We start from the raw sequence: 14,105 nt of genomic DNA, 5'->3' as shown, positions 1-14,105 counted from the left end.
ACAGCCTTTATTGAACCTAGATGATTTAAATACCAGTTTCTAACCTCCCCTTCTTGGGCAAGGTGTTGAGCATGGTGGCATCTCGGCTCCAGGTAGCCCTAGATGAATGTGATTACTTAGATCCTTTCCAGTCTGGCTTCTGGCCTGGATATAGGATCGAAACTGCCTTGGTTGCACTGGGAGACAGACAGAGCGAGTGTGTGACTGTTGATTCTCCTGGACCTCTCAGCAGCTTTCGATGCCATCAACCATGGTATCTTTCTGGGTTAAGACTTGTGGGCACAATTATATATTGGCTCCACTTCTACCTGAGGGTCGTATACAGAAGATGATACTTTACTGATTACCTTCACTGGGCCCTCCATCTGGCATCTCAAGCCATGGTCTTGCCACTAACTGAGATCCAGCTGGCAGGGACTAGAGCCAGGGCCTTTTTGGTTGTGGCCCCTTGACTTTGAAGCCATCCCAGAAGAGCCTCACCATGCCCCTCCCTCAGTGCTTTAAAAGAAACATTTGAAGACATCTTTTTACAGAGGCATTTTAATGTTTTATCTGCCGCTTATATCTGGTAGGTTTCTTAGTTTTTAGGTTTTTATTTACAACTTTTAATTTTAAAATTTGTAACTTTTAAATGTGGTTTTAGCTTGGACTTTTAACTTTGTAAATCCTATTTATTTTTTAAATTGTTCTATATCATATCTATTTTATTAGTGCTGTAAGCTGCCCCGAACAGTAGTGCACTGGAGTAACAGGCATAAATATTTTAAATAATAATGAATAGTCCTTCCCAGTACTTTCCCCATAGAACTCTATGGGGAAGATGCTGGGAAGGACTACACTTCTGCGTGCTCTGTGTATGCCTTCCAAGATGGCACTGGGGCTTGACATCACTCTGTTACTCTAAAAGACACCGCCCCCACCCCACTCATGCTAGGAAAAACTATGTGGAGGTGGAAAATGGCTCTCACACATTGGATCGTTTTTGCCAGAGTGATCCCCAATTGAAAATACTGAAGATAATTGGCTTATGGAGTTTTCCCACTGAAAATAACAGACATTTTGCTTCCTAAAGATGAGAGAGAGAGAGAGAGAGAGAGAGAGAGAGAGAGAGAGAGAGGGAGAGGTTACCCACTTGAGGTCATTTGGGCCTTTTTATCACACAAGTTAAGTGCAGTTCTCCTGTCTGAATTCTGACAATGGGGGATGGGCAGGTTTGCATGTCCATTTGCATATGTATGTGTATGTGTGCAGTGGTGGAGGATGCCAGCCGGTGGCCCATGTTCCTCCCACCAGCAGACCGCCCGCCCCCCGCCATGTCCCCTGCGTCTGATGTCAGATGCAAAGGGTGTGGCTGGGGCGCCATGCATGGCCCCAAACCCATTCACCTAACGGCAGCGCCACTCATGTGTGTGCGTGCACGTGCTTGTGTTGCAGAGGCTTATCTAGAGAAAATAGCGCCTAGGGCAAACACTGAAATTGCGCACCCTGTCCAAACATCTGACACCCATCTTCCAGATAACTTCACCATAATATCAAGTGAAAAATACAAGTCAAGCTCATTAATCTTTTAATATTTCAAAAACTATTTAGCAGTGGACGTAGCCAGACCAAAAAATGCTGGAAAACTAGAGGTTTCAGTATGCTGGGGCTCATGTAATACCCAAATACTATTATTGATTGATTGATTTGATTTGATTTGATTTGTATACCGTCCTTCCAAAATGGCTCAGGGAGGTTATACTATGTGGAGGTATACTTGGAAAAATAAACAGAAGTACCTGTCTAATTCTCTACTATGCATTGTAGCATCACTATTACATAAGTTTTAAAAATAAATGGAGAATTTGGCTTCTCCCAGATACTCTGAAAATAATTAAAGGATATGTAGACTAAACTGTATCACTGCTTGGAATATATTCTAGTCTTTCAGAAAGACAGTTAAAATGAGAGAAAGAGAGCAAGAAACTCCCAGTGGGCCTTAATATTAAGGATTTCACACTGATTCAAAGACAAACTCACCATTAATAGCCATATGATTAAGACATCACATTTAACTCACTTATCACAAGAAGCAAAGTCCGAGCAAATGAATACAATCCTAGCTCATAAGCTTCAGCTCAGTATTCGCAAGCCCTAATTCTCTGTACATAGTGCCAAACTGAGTATGTGTACAGTGACTTATATTATATTATTTTTTTTAAAAAAATTTACCTGTAGCCCCTTTGGGGGGCTTCCGAAAGGCTGTGGGGTGGGGGGTCTGCAAAAGTTCCCCCTCCCCCTGCTGGCCTCTTAATTCACCGTTGCAGCCCATCTCGAGTTGATTTTTGGGCCTGCTTGAGCCTGCAAAGATCGGCATGGTGGCCATTTTGGAGGCTGCCACGCATGCTCAAATGGCCTCTGTGAGGCCTGGCAAGGCCTAGGGCCTCGCAGGGACCATTTGAGCATGTGCGGTGGCCATTTTTAAAAATAATCTTTTTTTAAAAAATGGCTGCCAAAACCAAAATGGCCAGCGCGCATGCTCAAATGGCCTCTGCAGGACCTGGCATGGCCTAGGGCCTCACAGAGGCCATTTGAGCATGCATGGTAGCCATTTTTAAAAAATTCATTTTAAAAAATGGCACCCCCCTTCAAATGGTGCCCGGGGCATGTGCCCGGGGCATGTGCCCGGGGCATGTGCCCTGCCTGCCCTACCCTAGATATGCCCCTGTTGTGCGCACATGCTCACTAGTATGTTCACGTGTCTGTGTATGTATATGTGCACATGTGTGCATGTGTCTGTGAGCACTTGTGCACATTTGTGCGTATGCACTTCTGCATTTGTCTTGTGTGCATGGACAAGTGTTCATATTTTCATGTATTTGTGTAGTTTGCATGTATGCATTTATGGTGTGTGAATATCTGTTTGTGTGCATACAATTGGGTTGAATGCATGTGTTTGTTTTTCTGTTTGCATGTGCATTTTCAAATTCATTCCCCACAAGCCACAATTGCTTCCCCATCCCAGAGTGCACTTGGTGTCCACCAGGCTTTATCCACCTGACCATTCTATGCCTCTGCTTCCCTGATAGTTCATAATCCATCACTAAAGGAATAGGCATTACACTGGAGGCCAGGGGAACTCAGCCAAGCCTCCAAATATCCCTCAATGCACTAAGTGAGGAGCACGGTTCATGGGGAGATTACCCCACAAGCCAGGCACTCTAGGCACCCAGTGAAAAGGGCACATTTGCACTCTTCTACCTGGGTAAAAGCCCCGGTAAAAACCCTGAGCTACCTGGTGGGGCAGCACTGGTGCTTCACACAATCAGCCCTACCCTGGTAGGGCTGCACAAGCCCAGACAGATTTGCTTGTGTGAACAGACTTCTTGTCTAGTAGAAGTTTGGCATGTGGGATCAGTTCAATAAAAGTAATATTTATAAGCAATGGAATATTTATAAGCAATGGAATTTATAAGCAATGGAATATTTATAAGCAATGGAGGCTTATAATGACAGAACCTTTTTTGCTTAACTACAGGGGCACTTCCATGCCCTTTTAATAAGGGAACAGAGAGTTCCTTCAGTAAGCTATGTTCCACCAAGCCGCTCCTTGATTCTTTAAAAAAAACAAAACACACTTAACTAATCTCCATCCAGTTCTCAAATGGTTTGGTGTTCTTCCAATAGGAACAATGTGTATGTGCTTTGTAAGCAACAAGAATGAAGCAACTGAAGCACTTCATTTGCCTTATATTATTAACAAAAAAATCCAAAAAAACAGAACAGTCATAACTTTGACAGGTGACTCGTTGGGTCAATAGTAAACAAAGCCTAGTTTAAGCTAAGGCTATGATCCTATGCATCACATGTTTAGGTGTAAGTTTCACTGAAAACACCAGAATTCCATTCAGGGCAAATACTCATATGACTAGGTAATATATCTCCCAACTGAAATGGTGTCACTGAGCTAGGAGTTACAAGTTCAGTAGTGCAAAAAGGACATAAAGGTAAAGTGTGCCGTCAAGCCAATTTCGACTCCTGGCGCCCACAGACCCCTGTGGTTTTCTTTGGTAGAATACAGGAGGGGTTTACCATTGCCATCTCCTGCACAGTATGAGATGATGCCTTTCAGCATCTTCCTATATCACTGCTGCCCGATATAGTACCAGTGGGGATTTGAACTGGCAACCTTCTGCTTGTTAGTCAAGCATTTCCCTGCTGTGCCACTTATGGAAATATTCTTTGGATATGACAAAAGTCTTGCTTGAATGCATAATATTCCACCAAACCCATCTAATTGGTGCAACATTATATGTGGTGCATTGAGGGATATGTGGAGGCCGGGCTGCGTTTCCCCCGGACTCCAGAACACGATGCTGACAGGAGCAGCATGGCTCGTGTGGGTGTGTGATCTGTGCGTCCCACAGAAGAACAAAGATAATCTGGGGTGGGGAATAGGCCCAATCCTGCCTCTCCCCTCCCCACCCCTGCGCCCTCCCTGACCTGCTCACAGGTCATGAGAATTCTTTGTTGCCTTCTATACAGTTGTCAACAACATTGTGTATATCTTGGATCCGTTTATTTTTTCCTATTATAGTATGTGGTGAAAGTAATATATGTAAGAAATTATGGAAACAAATAAGGCTTGATGGCCGAAAAGGCTATTGCAGATGGAGCACAGGAACAAACCACAACTAAATTAAACTCCACTACACATGAAGGCTTTGGACATGTCTACATTGAAAGCTAGGTCTTATACTTCTTTTCCAGACAATGAGATTTTCCACTCTATCATGTTTTTATTTCTGTTTCCTCAACATTCCATAAGGTCCTGGAACTATGGAAGACAATTGTGCTTTTTAAACTTATTTTTCTTTTAACTTATAAACATATATACTTCCATATATTTAGAGAGCCCCCAAGTGTGCAAAATTCATTACCTTATTTGAGGGTAGCCCTCATTTTGCTTCCAATGAAATAGGCACTCAGCCATCTGAGTTCAATATTAGTATATATAATATCTATATCTATATACAGGTCGAGTACCCTTTATGCAGACTGCTTGGGACCAGCCGTTTTCTGGATTTCGGACACTTCCAGATTTGAGTATCTTCTATATACAGGCATATAATTCTGGTAGACGGTTGTCTGGAATGTGAGGTGGAACTCTCGCGAGAGAGTTCCAGCATTGAAGCCAGTGGAGAGAAATAATGGCGGCGGCGAGGAGGTGGATGGCTGAAGAGGAGAGCAGAGGTGGCGGTGGCGAGTTCCAGCAGCGAGAAACAATGGTGGTGAGGAGGTGGACGACTGAAGAGGTAAGCAGAGGAGGTGGCAGCGTTGATGGGCGGGCGGGTGGTGGCGGGACGGCCCTGGCCCTGAAGAAGGAAGCTTGACTGCATGTTTAAAGTGAGCTGAGACACTTGTTTTGTTTTGTTTTACAGTGTGGTGTCTGGATTTTGAAGCATTCCAGATTTCAGATGTCCAGACAAGGGATACCCAATGTGTATATATATTTTTCTAAGGCGTACCCGTCGCTAATCCCATGTGTGGCAGCTTTTGCGAGGTGGGAAACAAAACAGTGTAGGTGGGAAAGAAAACATCAGTGAGCAGGGGAAGAAAACGGCTACAGCGGGAGGGCAAACTAGAGGCACAGATGCTCTGCGTCCAGCCCAGCTAGTATAATCTAATATTATAAGCCTATATAATATCTATATAATATGTATATGTATATATAATATATAATATATAATATAAGTATTATATAGGTATAGTATTATAGGTATATTATTAGTATTATAGGTATTATAGGTATAGTATTATATGTATTAGTATTATATAGGTATAATATATAATATTTGTATATAATATATAATATAAGTATATACTAATATCTACCACACCCTCTTCACAATTAAACAAGAAAAATAATGAGGGGAAAATCACGAGAAGCCTCCTCCAGATAGCTATTTAAAAGGCTTACATTAAACAGAGATCTATGTAAGCTGAAAGGGCTATAGGACTGAACCATTTGATGCAGTAATATCAACTTTCAACAGCCTTTTAACAATCCTGTTAGTGATAGTGTTTTACAAACACTATTAGTGAATAATGTTTCTGTAATTGAAACACTATCAGTGAATGCTAGTATTCACATGCTTGCATTAGCATTATATAACAAGTTAGCATGAATATTAGAGCTTAGAGTTTAATCCGGGTTGCTAGGAAAACATGCATTAAATTGTTTCATAAGAGGATTAATGAAAGGGGACAATGGTAATTATAATTACATGCCAGTAAAAACCCACTTAATGACCCCTGCACTACTGTGGTGGCCAATATTCTTTAATTCAGTTAGCAGTCTTTCTGACCTGTGCCCCTCATACTTGAACATGATTCTGATTTGGCTTTAGTTAAATTTAGATGGCGCCACTGTCCACCATTACTCCACTCCCACTGAAGCTTCGCTAATCTCTGTTGCCAGCTGCTCAAATGTTTACATTTGAAGGGCTTTCTCTGTTTGCACTGAAACAGTCTCTGCTCAGTATCCCATCTGTACAGATGCCAAACTGAAAGCAAAAAAGGCTTGCTGCTGGAAACTCATGATTAATAGTCTTCAATGTGTTTTTAACCCCCCATCTTTAACCCCATTGGTCAAATCTGTTCCATGAGGATTTTTAACAAGGAAAACCTTCAATCTGTAGACTTATTCCTAGCTTCATTTGGAGCTCTGTGGATCTGACATGAATCAAATTCTACCAGAGTTGGGCTAATTACATCAGACTATATCTTTAGCACGCCACTCCTAAATCTTATGTTAAATGTGTGCCACTTAGTGTTAGGTGGTTATCATCCCTTACTCTCAAAGGCTGAGATCTAAAAAAAACCCCAACTTTAGACATACCCAAAGGTTTTGGGGCTTGATGCAACAGTTGAGTTTTTCCTCCCCCCACCACCTTGGAACAGCCCCCATGACATAGCAGGAATTACTTTTGGAGTGTCCAAAGTAGTTTGTCATGTGGCACACTGAGGTCGGGGAGGCTGCTCTTCAAGATATACAATCCCCAGTCTCTCATAGGCAAGCAGTTGCACAGTTCTTTGAAATCCAGATAATGAATTTTATGAGGCGGGGGGCCAGAATACAAACTTCTAAAAATAAAAGCTAAATACTGAATGTATAGGATGGCAAAACAAGCAAGCATGAAGGACATTTATTATTTATATGACACCATCAACTTGCCTATAGCATTACAACATACATAAAACAAAAGACAGGTACCTCTCTGAAGAGGCTGTGCAATCAAATTAGTCCGACAGGAATATCAGATTGACATGTCCACTATCTGGCATTATTGGAAGGATTTCCAATATGACAGCGGCAGTTCCGATAGAATTCAGGCTAAATCCCTGCTGTCTTATTGGAAATCCTTCTAATAATGCCAGATAATGGGCATATCAGTCTGATATTCCTATTAGACTAATATGATTGCACAGCCTAGTTATCACAGAACAAAACCTACCTAACGGCTTGGAGAGACTCTCTCCAAGCTGGCTACAAATCTGGTTTTTTAACAACTGCACCCCCAAAATTGGAAGGTGGGGGGCTAATGTAACCCCCCAGGAAGCACTCACTGGGGCCCCCTTTCCCTGATTTTGGGGGAGGGGGAGCACTTTTTAAAAGATGCTTCTAATCACAGCAGGAGCTCCTTCTCACAACAGAAACTTCCAAATATGCTCTGAAGCCTCTAGTGTCCCAGGGAGGATGCTGGGATCTGTAGTTTTGTTTCCTCTTGTTTCAAATCATTCTGCCAGGAAGAATTAACACCACAAATCCCAGTAGTCCCAACGCCATAATAAACGTTTCTAATCATACTGGGAAGCTTTCACTGTGTTGCCAGGTAAATTTGAGGGGTAAGAGAGAGAAGCCAAATTGACAACCGGGAAAGCTGACAATGGTGGCGGGATTGCAAAGAACTCCCGAATTGTCCCAGAGTCCTGACCAGACTATGACTTCCTGGTTCCTGATCTTGGCTACACTTGATTCTCAGAGATTGGCCCCTGCAGCCTGACCTCCACCTGGTGACCCAAACTCGCACCTGTGGATGAGTCTGTGCCATGGGACCAGTGGGCCACATCTCAGCAGAACATGATAGGTGCCTCTTTGCTCAGTTACCAAGGCTACTCTCTATGAACCGGACAGTGAAATGAGGATGCATCCTTTGTGTCTCAGCTTCTGCAAAACTCTGAATCACATGTGACAAATAAAACCAAGAAAACTTTCTTCATCTTCTACTGTTGTACTTCTGTTCCACAGTAATTTGTGGGATGGAGGATTATAACCATTTAACAAGTTAAAAAAAATCTCCTCTACTTTGATGCACAAGCATTTCCTTTAAATTGCAAATGCAATAGCAAAGCTGATTTTTACTTTTTCTTGAATAGTAACAGAAGATCCTACAATTTACACAGCCCCACATAGTTCAGCGTACTTAGTTCAGCTCTGTAACACTACATGTTAGTTCTTTTCATTCGTCAGAATACATCCATAATCCACACCACATTTCATTAGTTTTCAAGCCTCACATTATTCATCCCTCATACTACAAGCCAAGATTTCTGCAAATATCCACACTGCCCAGTTGACAATATATTTGACATCTTCTTCAGTATCTTTTTGAGCAGAAATGCAATTGTTAACTTTTAAACCCCAAATGCCTTTTATGCCATTAACTCATCAGGTAATGACCTTTAATGTACTAAAAGTCATGGTCACAAAAACTGTCTCCTTAGACTAGAAGACAAGATTATTTCCCCTTCCCACTCAGCCTAGAAATGTAAAATATATAGCATGAATTGCCTGCAAAATGATGTGTTACCTACCCACTTCCTTACTGTTACATCACACACTTAACATGCTGCTAATTTTTCTCCAGTAGGTTTCAGAAAATACAAAATTATTAGAAGAAACAGAGAAGGATTTTGGTTCTCATTTGGCATCAAAATATTCAGATCATAGAAGACAGGAAAAACTGGAAACATTGGTAAATTAAGGCACTGACTTATCACAAAAAAAAATTAGAACTTGACATGAATTAATGTAAAATACTGCCTGGCATAAAGAAAAATCATTCTCTCATCCATATGAATGAATGCAGACACGGACACACAGACACACAATGATGTGTATTGGCTAGTTTTTAACACTACTGAGAAGCATCCACAAAGTCTATACAACGTAACCATCTTTTGAAGTGAATCAGTTGGGTGACAGGAACAGAATTAAACAGTACCCAATTATTTCCCAGTTGTAAACTTTAGACACCTTAAAATACAATCATGATTTCCTCCTATGAGGTGGGAAGTATACCTCTATGAGGTGAAATTCAGTACTGCCTCTAATTCTCCTTCCCCCTGCCACCCCCGCCCAGAGCAAGGGAACCTTGGGAGAAAGAATCTGGCTTCAGTAATTATTTCCCCTTCCCACTCAAATTTATTTAAAATGTAAACAACCTGTACATAAGAGATGTGGTTCAGTATTTGGAATAGGTTTTCCTTAATCTTGATTTAAGGAGCCTCATGGTTACACATATATTGGCTTTTCTTGTGAAGACAAAGACATCTAGTGGCAGTTTTTATTTAATGTTCTGGTTTTAGACCAAGGATGGCCATTGTCTGCATTCTTAGGGGCTACCCTATTCTCCAGAAATTGGAGCAACCAACAGTTTCATGGATGCTTGGGTGCTACAGTAACATTTGTATTCCAGCATCTGGAGAATGGTCTCATTTGTGGATGAGTGAAGCAAATGGAAGAAGATAACAGAGATGGAAGACATTAATGGCACCATTGTCTCCTTCCACCCTCCCACTCAGTGAATAAACTTTCTTTTAGAGTCCCTTGTGATTAGACTGGGAGCAAAGCCCATTTGCTGAAAGAGAGAAGGGGGAAGAGCCACAGGCAGCAGCAGACTGCCCTCCCGCTTGGTGAAGATGGAGAGGGAAAGAATATGGCAGCAGTAGCTCCAACTTCTACCTGAGAGTGAGAGGGAGGAACATAGGAAGCTGCCTTATACTGAGTCAGACCATTGGTCCATCTAGTTCAGTATTGTCTGCACAGACTGGCAGCAGCTTCTCCAAGGTTCCAGGCAGGAGTCTCTTTCAGCTCTATCTTGGAGACGCAAGGGAGGGAACCTGGAACCTTCTGCATGCAAGCATGCTGGTGCTCTTCCCAGAGCAGCCCCATCCCCAAGGGGAATATCTCACATGTAGTCTCCTATTCAAATGCAAACCAAGGCATACTCTGCTTAGCAAAGGGGTCAATTCATACTTGCTACCACAAGATCAGCTCTCCTCCTCTCAACCCTGCAGGATGGGAAGTAAGTAGGGATGTGCTCACATCCAAACTAGTTAGGCAGGGCAGGGATTGGTTCTTTTAAAAACCTGGTAAGTAGGTCCTTACCTGCTCCTCCACCGTCCCACCACTTTTCCAGGCATGGTGCTTGCTTTCTAAAAGGCGACACACAAAGCGAGCACCATGCCCAGAAAAGCAGTGGGGCGGCAGAGGAGCAGGTAAGGCCCTGCTCACCTGGCTTTTAAAGGAGCCAATCCCCACCCCACTTGCAGCTGCCCAAGCTGGTTTGGGCACATCCCTAGAAATAGGGTTGCCAACTAGGGACTTAAAGAGGACACGTGACTACACTGGGGGCCAAAACATTTTTTGCATGTGTTCTGGTGTCCGAAGTTCTGGGGGGCAGCTGGAACATTTTCTTGGCTCAGAACACTTTGCTCTCATGAGCAGCTTCTCTTCCTCTGACTCCTTCCCTTGGTGGCATCCTACTGACCATTCATCCAATGGGGAAGCCAGAGGGGAGGTTGTGCTTCAGTGGCAGGTTGCTGAGCCACGTGATGAAGGAGCACGGATAGTTCGGCTCAGCCGGTGCAGCTTGCTTCCTTCATGTGATGGCGGTGGTGGTGAGATGTCAGCAGTTAGCTAACTAACTGTATTCAGCAGGGGAGGAGCCACCATTGAGTGGGACAGGTTCAATGAACCTGGGCTGCTGCCCCTCAGGGGCCGCACTTGGCGCCCCGGAAACACCCACATCTGACGTCAGGTACAGGGGGGCGTGATTTAGCTCCCAAATGGGGCAGTGGGCAGGGGCGTATCTAGGGTGGGGCAGGCAGGGCACGTGCCCCGGGTGCCACTTGAAGGGGGGCGCCATTAAAAAAATAAAAAAAAAGGCCACCAAAAACAAAATGGCCACCGCACATGCTCGAATGGCCTCTGAGAGGCCCGAGGCCAGGCAGAGGCCATTTGAGCATGTGTGGTGACCATTTTGTTTTAATGGCATAGATAGATAGATAGATAGATAGATAGATAGATAGATAGATAGCCACTGCACATGCTCAAATCATCCCTGTGAGGCCCTAGAGACCAGCAGGGGGAGGGGGAACCTTTGCAGACTCCCCCATGGCCTTTAGGAAGCCCCACAAAGTGACTACAGGTGAAACATTTTTTTAAAAAAAATTAATACAATATAAGTCACTGTACACATATTCAGTTTGGCACTATGTACAGAGAATCAGGGCTTGTGAATACTGAGCTGAAGCTTATGAGCTAGGATTGTATTCATTTGCTCTTACTTTGCTTCTTGTGATAAGTGAGTTAAATGTGCTGTCTTAATCATATGGCTATTAATGGTGAGTTTGTCTTTGAATCAGTGTGAAATCCTTAGTTTTAAGGCTCACTGGGAGTTTCTTGCTCTCTTTCTCTCATTTTAACTGTCTTTCTGAAATACTAGAATATATTCCAAGCTGTGACACAGTTTCCTCTGCACATCCTTTAATTATTTTCAGAGTATCTGGGAAAAGCCAAATTCTCCATTTATTTTTAAAACTTATGTAATAGTGATGCTACAATGCATAGTAGAGAATTAGACAGGTACTTCTGTTTAGTTTTCCAAGTACACCTCCACATATATTTGAGTATTTCATGAGCCCCAGCATACTGAAATTTGTAGTTTCCCAGCATTTTTTGGTCTGGCTACATCCACTGCTGAATAGTTTTTGAAATATTAAAAGATTAATTAGCTTGACTTGTATTTTTCACTTGATATTATGGTGAAGTTATCTGAAAGATGGGTGTCAGATGCTTGGACAGGATGCGCAATTTCAGTGTTTGCCCTAGGCGCTATTTTCTCTAGATACGCCTCTGGCCGTGCGGCCCTGTTTGGGAGTTAAACCACGCCCCCGCATCTGACGCCAGATACAGGGGGCGGTGCTAGGGGGCCATGGTGGCAACGGAACCCAGGCCGCCACTGGCCTTCCTCCGCCCCTGGTACTCAGTTAGCAGCTATCTGTGCTAACTCAGTATAAAGCACATTTTAAAGTGGTGAATCTCTTCTATTTAGCATAGGGAAAGCAACTGGCCCTATCCAGTCCCAGCATAACATCCCTTCAGTGGCTGATGCTAGCAATACTTTCACTTCTTTTTATACTGTGAGCCCTTTGGGGATAGGGAAGAATCTCCTTATTAATCTTTCTATGAAACCACCACGAAAACTTCTGCTGAAAAGAGGTATATAAATGTTGTTAGTCATCATGAACAGTAAAGAGCAGCAAGCGATGGGCAGACTGTGCACACACTCCTGCGCCAGCATGCAAAGAGGCTGGCTGTCCTGCCTCGAGCCAAGAGGTGTTGCTGCCTGTTTGCAGAGAGCAGGCTGGGTGATCCGTAGGGGAGGAGGACAGAAGTGTGTGGGGGGGGAGGGGTAAACCTAACCAAGAGGTGAATTTACAGTTAAGAAGCAGAGGCCTTGAGAACTCAGCACCTAGACAGAAGACTGAGCAGACATATCAGCTTCACAGCAGTGAGTTGCATTTATTCCCAAATTATCCCATTTTAATCAAATACGCATATATATAATACCAATAAACATATGCAAATTTTATGGGGAGTGGATACTTTTTGGAGACTTTTGGTGAGAAGTGTCTAATTTCCCCTTTTTTGGAGATGGATATCAACTTTTTTTTGCCACCTGGACCTGGCCATCCTAATGGGAGGAGTGGCTGCCTGCCTGCGATATCTCTCAGCCCCATTTCCTGCTAAATTTGGAGATACAGGGTTGCCCTTGGTGGGGGAGGGGGACGCAGTGCAGCACCCCCTACACCCTGGCACCAATGCCAGCCAGACTGATTTCCTTTGGGGCTCTTTCTGATCAAAGTGCTTTTTGAGTCTTACAGTCATTTGAAATTTTCAAATCTTAAATCAGTCAACTGAATGCTGTAACAATCCTGTCCTTCTGGAATCAAGTGGTGTGTGTGTGTGTGTGTGTGTGTGTGTGTGTGTGTGTGTGTGTGTGTGTAATAAGAATAGTTTTATACTTGGTGGTTCTATTCCTTCCTGGGTTGCTATGAGTTCTCCTTTCTCCCTTTTCTGTTTGTCCCTGTGGGTCTTTGTTTTCAGATCAGACATATAATACATGAATAAGAACCATGAGCACAAGCATCAAAGAGAGGTCAAACAAGCAATCCAAAAATAGTTTTTTGAAATGTTATATATTGCAGTACCACCACCTAGAGGTCATGTTAGTACTTACATCAAGGCTCTGTTCACTTGTAGATTTTAAAGGCTCTTCGCTGCCATAATCCCTATCCATCCTCATCAAGCACTCTTCTGCCTGGAACACAAATAAGCTTCCTAAACAACCACACCAGAAGAAATATATTCCATGCTAGTTGTGAGCAAGTGTGAAAGGACAGATCACTAAAACATTGTGTGGGTGGGGACACAATGGCCATTTGTTTAGCATTCTGGAAAGCTGCCACAGTGAATTGATACCAGAGGAAGATCTGGCAAAGACAACAGAAGGACCTAGCACAGAGAGAGGGTGAATGCAAAAACCAGATTTTAACTGAAATTAAACAAAAGTTGCTTAGTTTTGATCACTAGTTTAGGAACTTGAAGCAAGAACACTGGGCCATATATACATTTTTCCAAGCCTGTAAATTTTATCAAAGCGCACCATCTAGATACTGATGTACATATCTAGAACACAAGGCAGCTAAGCACACCAGCTGCCTTTATGCAAAGTTCAGTACAATACTGCACAATGGGGAAAAGGTAGATATCCCAT

The 14,105-nt window shown here is 43.0% G+C and overlaps 1 protein-coding gene across 10 annotated transcripts in view; it reads right to left on the bottom strand.

Moving 5' to 3' along the window:
- Positions 1-14,105, bottom strand: part of COBL (cordon-bleu WH2 repeat protein) — a 227,214-nt gene that overhangs the window by 125,547 nt on the left and 87,562 nt on the right. For all 10 annotated transcript variants that reach the window (XM_053259321.1, XM_053259322.1, XM_053259328.1 and 7 more), the window contains one exon: positions 13,569-13,649. In XM_053259321.1, the coding sequence (XP_053115296.1) occupies positions 13,569-13,649 (81 nt within the window). The remainder of the gene's footprint in view (positions 1-13,568; positions 13,650-14,105) is intronic.

Source organism: Hemicordylus capensis, chromosome 6 (assembly GCF_027244095.1).
Source record: "Hemicordylus capensis ecotype Gifberg chromosome 6, rHemCap1.1.pri, whole genome shotgun sequence".
Classification (NCBI taxonomy): domain Eukaryota; kingdom Metazoa; phylum Chordata; class Lepidosauria; order Squamata; family Cordylidae; genus Hemicordylus; species Hemicordylus capensis.
This window is presented reverse-complemented; position numbering and strand designations above follow the sequence as displayed.